This window comes from Guyanagaster necrorhizus, assembly GCF_019112545.1.
Source record: "Guyanagaster necrorhizus MCA 3950 unplaced genomic scaffold BT62scaffold_6, whole genome shotgun sequence".
Lineage (NCBI taxonomy): Eukaryota > Fungi > Basidiomycota > Agaricomycetes > Agaricales > Physalacriaceae > Guyanagaster > Guyanagaster necrorhizus.
The window spans coordinates 878,682-886,081 of record NW_025064885.1 but is presented as its reverse complement, the minus strand read 5'-3'; the positions used below and the strand labels follow the sequence as shown (position 1 = coordinate 886,081).

Sequence of the window (7,400 nt, the reverse complement as noted above, 5' to 3'; positions counted from 1 at the left end):
CATATCAAAGACTACAGAGGAGCACCGATGACTTGTGTGACAAGTCCTAGAACATATAAGAAAGCATAAATTATTTCTCAAAGCAGAGAAGTGTGAGTTCAAGGTACTCAAAACTGAGTATCTCAGAGTAATTATCAGTGAGGGCAGCATCAGAATGGACCCCATCAAGGTAGCAGGAGTCACTGAATGGCCAGAGCCATCAAGGAAGAAGGAACTCCAATCTTTCCTTAGGTTCACCAATTTTTATCAATGATTTATCTGAGATTACAGTAAAATCATCTGTCTCATGACTCAACTGATGGGTAATGCCCTATGGGAGTGGGGGCAATCCCAGCAGGCAGCCTTTAATGACCTAAAAAGGTGATTGGCAGAGGATGTGGTACTTGCAATTCCCACTCAGGATGGCAAATTTCGAGTTGAAGCAGATTCCAGTGAAGGAGCAATCAGGGCCATACTCTCCCAGTGACAAGGTGATAAATGGAGACCAGTCACATTCCTCTCCAAGGTATTATCCACTACAGAATGAAATTATGAAATCTATGACAAGGAACTGCTCATGATAATGCTAGCTCTAGAAGAGTGGCGATATTATCTGATTGGTTCGATGGAGATTTTTGAGATCTGGACAGATCACCAAAATCTTCGATATTTTTGACAGCTGCAGAAACTCAATCAGAGACAGGCCAGATAGGTGACAGAACTCAGTCAATACTAATATACCCTCCACCACAAGATGGGAACAGCTAATAAAAAGGCTGACCTGTTAAGTCGACAAGCTGACCATGACCAGGGTGGGACAGATAATGAAGGAGTCATTCTGCTCCGACTGGAATATTTTCACACTATGATCATGTCAATGGAGGAAGAGATCCATGAATGGATCAAAAGCACCATGCAAGATAGCCATAACTGGGACCAGAGAGTTGCACCATCTCTCAATCATGAACGAGGAATGATAAAAGAAGGGGGACTAATTCATTATGATGGGAGAATTTACATTCCTTGAGATCAAGGACTATGTGGTGATATAATTGCCGTTCATCATGATTATCAGACAGCAGGACACCCTGGTACCACCAAAACCAAGAAACTGATACTTCAGGAATATTGGTGGCCTAAAATGACCACTGACATTACCAACTATGTCTGGGCATATGAAGCCTGCCAGCATGGGAAGTCATCGACCCAGGCCTGGGCAGCCCCACTACACCCAAACAAGATTTCTTCCACCTCATGGACACACATCTCTGTTGATATGATCACCAGATTACTGGAATGCAACAGATACAATGCGATACTCATTATCATTGACTGGTTTTTGAAGGCAATCATTCCGATTGCCTGTTCCACAGAACTAACATCAGAAGGATGGGCAAAAATCCTATGCAACGAAGTCTATGCAAAATATGAAATGCCACAGACCGTGATATTGGACCGAGGGCCTCAATTCGTCTCTAAATTTTTAGATGACCTATATCAGCTCTTAAGAATCAAATGGAACACATCCACAGCATATCACCTGCAAACCAATGGACAAACTGAACATGTAAACCAGGAGGTGGAAAAGTATCTATGGATGTTCATCAATTATTGACAAGATGATTGGATAAAATGGCTGGCCCTAGCTGCCTTTCAGCACAACAATCGCATTTATTCTGCAACTGGGAAAACCCCATTCTTCATAAACTATGGGAGACACCCACATGTTTCCCAAACTCAGCGACACCACACCAAAACTCCAGCATCATTGGACTTTGCCTTGACAATGATGAAGATCCATGAAGAAACAAAACAGATGTTGGAAAAAGCCACCAACATCATAAAAGCCCAATACGACCGACATCACCGACCAGCACATGAATATCACATTCATGACAAAGTCTGGCTGGATATGACAAACCTCCACCTCCCCCGACCCAAGCGCAAACTGTCTGACAAGTGCACAGAACCCTTTCAAATCCTTGCAAAAGTAGGCCAAAGCACCTACAGACTCCAACTTCCTATAATATAGCAGATCCACAATGTTTTCAATGAAAAACTGCTGACACCATACATCGAGCCTGCCTTCCCCAAACAAAAATGACTGCCAGCTCTGCCCCCAGACATCATTGATGATAAAGAACACTATGAGGTTGACCGAGTCTTACATCACAAATTATGAAAAGTAAAAGCTAAAGAGAGCAGTACAACAACAATAGTCAACTATTTGGTCAGCTGAAAGGGCTACAGCCCTGAATCTAACCAGTGGGTGAATAAAAAATACATGAACACCAACAAAGCCATACATGATTATGAGCTATCCCTTAATTAAACCATCAGGATGATGGTCTTAACAAGGGAGTAATGTTACAATTTCTCAATTCTTATTCCCTTTTTCCCCTTTTTAACCCCTATTTTGACCCAACCAGGGTGTTAAGTCCAGCACTTAGCATCATGAGGAACAAGCTTAGTCATCATAAATGACTAGACCACTATTCTTCAGAAACCTATAGCAACACATGATGAACACAATTGCTCTTTTATGTACAGTAACAATGCCCAAGAACAGACAGCACAAAACAACAAGAACTCTACAATAAGAACAAGTATTATTAGATCTCCATGTACAGTATTTAAAGGAGCTCATTCTTGCTGGGATACCCCAGCTTTGAGCTAAAGTTTATAACTATACCATTCTACTCTTGAGCCTCTATTATGGCCTTGTGACACATCAACCCGAAGATACAGTTAGTGAACTCAGATGATCCCTTGAAGTGTGAAGGGACATCTGTTTATCACATATTTAGGTTCACATGATGCTTGGGTCTAACACTTATCATGGTATGCTATCATGACTGATATATGCTTTAACTGGGGCAACACCAGCTGGTATTTACCTTGCATATTTTTATGCCATAACTTGTTGTTTTTTTCAAAGAAATTTATTGTATAGCATATAAATTTCATGTAGTCTTCATCTGTATATCCCATTGGTCATTCTAGCTTTGTATGCCACTGTAAGACCTACATTAATTATTTATTCTATTAAACTTGTTGAGCTGTTCTTGGTACATTGACATAAGTTAGTGAATTATTTAAATCATAAGAGTTATCTGTGTCTTTTATCTCAATAGCAAGTATGGGATGAGTAGAGTTGTCTTAGCTATTGTATAACTCATAGTGTTTATGTAGGAAGTCCTCTATTCCATCTGATGATGGTATTGGATCTCCTTCTTGTGGTGGTCTTCTTGATAAACTATCAGGTCTATATCTAGTTCTGAGGACATGTACTAATACAAAATAGAAGGATAGTATTCTAATAATCTGGCAGTTTACTGCAGCTGAAGATGCAATGTCTGGATTTTTAAGCTTTCTTTTAATGACACTGGCATCTACTTTAATCACAAAGGTTGGAAGGCCTATTAGATATAGTTTGCAGTCTCTTAGGGCTTTACATAACCCATATATTTCCTGTTTCACTTGAGAATAACCATATTCTCTAGTGTTTAGGGTAATGTATTTGAATCTTGCAAATTTTCAGACTGCAGGATCTTTTAGGTCACATTGAGCTAGATAATAACCAAATGCTGCTGATCCTGTATCTACTACAAGAATCACTGTATCTGGTGAATTATAGTTTATAGACTGCAGAGCTGGACTAGTTCACACAGCCTCTTTTAAATCTTCCTGTGCCTGTATTTTTTCTTCTCTAAACTTAAATTCCACATCTTTTTAGAATAATCTTATTAATGGGAGTGACCATTCTGCAAAATTTTTAATGAACTTTCGCAATACTCCTGCTATTCCTATGAAGGCTCTTGCATCTGAGATATCTTTACAAGATCCTCAACAAAGTATTGGGTTGATTATGCTTGATAATGATAGATAACCAGTATATGTGTACTAGTGTTCTATTACTATGATTTCTGGGCAGCATAAGTATCTCTGCAATATTTCATGCATTGCACTATCTTGTTTAAGTTTGTAAAATGTTCTCAAACAAATCTCCTGATATCTGAATTTTCTGGAATGGTTTCATAAATATTTCCAATTTCATATCATGTAGCTAGACCTCATACTAGTATGTTATTGATATATGGAATAGTGTATTCTGGTATCTTGGATTGTAGTATGAAGATAATGTCATCATGAAATATTGATACTGAGTTTGTCTAACCTATTGGTAATATTACTAAGCATAATACTCTATAGAGTGTTTGAAAGGTTGTCAGATCTCATGAACTTTCTGCTAGGATTCTTTCATTATATCCAATCAATAAATCTAGTGTTGCTCTGCAGGCTCACCCTGCAAAATTTTCTGATAACTGATCTATAGTAGGTGGTAACCCTGAATGAGCAATAGTAATTTCATTGAGAGGTTCAAGACTATGAACTATTCTTAAGCTTTTTCTATCTTTCTTGAGTACAGTGAACCATTGAGACTGGTAGGAGGAGTTTGATAGCTCATATACCCCAGCATCTAGCTTAATTTTTATAATCTGACAGACTTTGCTATATATCTCTAGTGGTATAGGAATATTTCACAACATCCATGGCATATGTTCTACAACCAGTATGTTAATAAGAGAGAAAAAGTCTTATCTAAAGCTCTCTCTTTTTAAGCCTCTCCAAGCAAATTCCTGTTGTTATACTGTCATAAAATAATACATGAGTTTTCTTTCTTTAGGCTATAGGAAGTTGCTGTTATAGATTGAGTCAATATATTCTTTTCTTTCCATGATATACCTTAGTGTGAGTATAAATTCAGGTGGCTTGGTAGAAAGTTCAGAGAGATCTTTTAATGGATCTTCTTTGATATTGTAAATTATTTTAAATTTGCCAGGTAGTGTGGCCAATACTGGCTTTATTTTCAAGGCTACTGGTTTATACTTTTTGCTAGCATATATAGCTGCTGTTTTATCAAACCAGGGTTTATAGTTTGTATCACCATCTATATTTGAGCTGAATAGGTTATACATATACTCAGAGGGTTGAGTAATAGAGTGGGGTTGGATTTTCATAGCTGGTTATTATATATATGGATATGTTTTTTTCTGAATTTTTAAAATGAGGATGATTTAAGAGGCTATTGTCTATTTCTTTACTGAATGAGGCAGAGATATTGACTTTAAGAGGGTTGCAAGCCAGCAAATACTGAACTAGTAGCTGTGACCTTTTGAATTTGGGACAAATATGTTAGATCTAACTGGTATGTGATCTGAGCATATAATAAACTAGCACTGTATCATATTCATATAGTCATGTTAGAGTTCACTAAATATGCTCTGATAGGTGAAGTGCTTCAAGGCCAGAGACAAACTAGGCTTGAGAGAAGATAGTGTAAGATAAACTTATAGCCTGAAGCTGAACTACTATAGCAAGAGCTATCCTATTTATATACTATTTAGCTTGTAATAAATATAGCTACTATCTATTATACCATTCTGTGCTAGGATGCTGATCCTGTCTGATTGTCAGAGATAAGACAATGGAGAATTGTCTGTAGATGAGATGACTGAGTACAATAGTACTCTATCTGTTGTGATTACTTAATCCTTCTCACACCCTTCAGAAAAGCACCTGAGATAGGATAAGCACTCTAATAAGATAAAAAAGAAAAAAATAATAAGATATAGAGAAAATCATAACATCATCCCTCCCTTAAGATCATTATCCTGATGGATCAATTGATAGAAGTCTCATAGTCTTGTATAGCATTATCTGTAGTCATATCATATTTATAGATTTATTAATTGGATTCTAGTCCATATCCCTTCTACTTGACCAAATAATAGACAACAGTTTGAGTGCTTCTGCTACATGCTTAAACTTTCCACAGTTTATAATCAAGAATTTGTTCTATTTCATAGTGTTTTTTATTCTTGATCAAGCCTGATACTGATGGAGAAGGAGATTCCTGATTAGGAAAGGCAAGTGTGATATAAGGGGTTAGGAGTGTCTCATTAAAGATAGAGTGAATACATCAGGAGTTGGAGAATTTTAGATGATATATAAAAATACTGACTTTTGCTAAAATTGAAAATGATTCTGTCTATTTGTTGACAAGTTTACATTTCAGTTGAGAGAGGTGAAGGTTGCTGGTATTCAGTTAGACCTAACTTATAAATTTATAAAATATTATCTTGTCTTACTTCATTCTCAAAAGCATGAAAGAGATCTGTCACTCTTGCATGTCATTCTCACACTGCTTAGACCTAACAAAAGACTTCAAAAGGTAATTAGAAAACACTAATCATTTCTCTAAACCCCTCTAGAACTGCATATAGGATTCTGATAATAAAAGTTTATATCATATATAGACTGCACCATCCAGTACTCAGGTCTTTATGTGACATTCCTGTTATCAGAAAGTTTATGCACATACTGTGAGTCTCTGTAAATAAATCAGAGCCTTATACCTTTGTAGCTATACTCTGCTACATTCTTTGGGAGATTAGTCACTATATGGGAATACACAGACTAGACTCACTTGAACCAGCCTTCAGATTCTGTGCTTTGTGTTATGATTTTTCTTTCTTTTCTTGGATTAACCCCTATTTATGCTTAGTCAGAATGCTAGGATGAGTGCTTAAGGCTGTGGAATAAGGCTTGGTCATCACAACTAGCCAAGTCCATCATTGTCTTCTGTTGTAACAACATTGCCTGACAATGCACAATCAACCTTTTATGTATAATAATGATGCTCAAGGATAATGAACACTAGGACAGAGAAACACACAATAAGTATGTAGTATTATTAACTGACCTTGTACAGTATTTAAAGGCTCACTCTTGCTGGTAAATCTCCAGCTTCAAGCTAAAGTTTATTCCATCTCATTCTACTCTCAAGCTAGTCACACAAAGTCTTGAAGCACAGAGAGTCAACACTGGTACACATAAGTGGACTCTAACAGAAGGCTTGAACACAAAGCCATGTTAATTTATCATATGCTAGTTGATCACATGCAGCTTGAGCCTAACACTTTGGTTTTACTTACCACAAGAGGTTTTGTGTTTTCTGCCTACAGAGAGTCTCTAGTGAAACAACGTCTGGTTTATCATTGTCTAACCATTCTAGGGCTTGAGTCCTTTTTGCCTCTCTCATTCCTTCAATCATTTCATTGATCACTTCTTCAGCTCATATCCAGTGTACTCAATTCTCGAGTACTGCCTTGGCTTCAGCTTCATCCTTGGTATTTCAGATGGCCTGCCAAGTCTATTTAATATTGAACAGCTTTAGCCAGCCATCAGAGATCCCTCCTCTTGTTCAGCCCTCAGGCAATTGAGCTTTGGGTTTTTATGATTCCTTCAGTGTGTTCAGAGTGACAGGACTAGGTATATTCAAATGTGCATATAAATAAGTATCTATAGGGCTAATATAAGTCTGACCAGTGGTATTCCAAGACACATCATTAAGTTCT

At 37.3% G+C, this 7,400-nt stretch overlaps 1 protein-coding gene across 1 annotated transcript; it reads right to left on the bottom strand.

Annotated features, from left to right (window-relative positions):
• Nucleotides 1–4,667: 4,667 nt before the first annotated feature.
• Nucleotides 4,668–4,958, bottom strand: BT62DRAFT_887293 (uncharacterized protein; the record flags this gene model as incomplete). Its single annotated transcript, XM_043182912.1, has 1 exon — nucleotides 4,668–4,958. The coding sequence occupies one exon, from the start codon at nucleotides 4,956–4,958 to the stop codon at nucleotides 4,668–4,670; it is 291 nt and encodes a 96-aa protein (XP_043042663.1).
• Nucleotides 4,959–7,400: the final 2,442 nt, after the last annotated feature.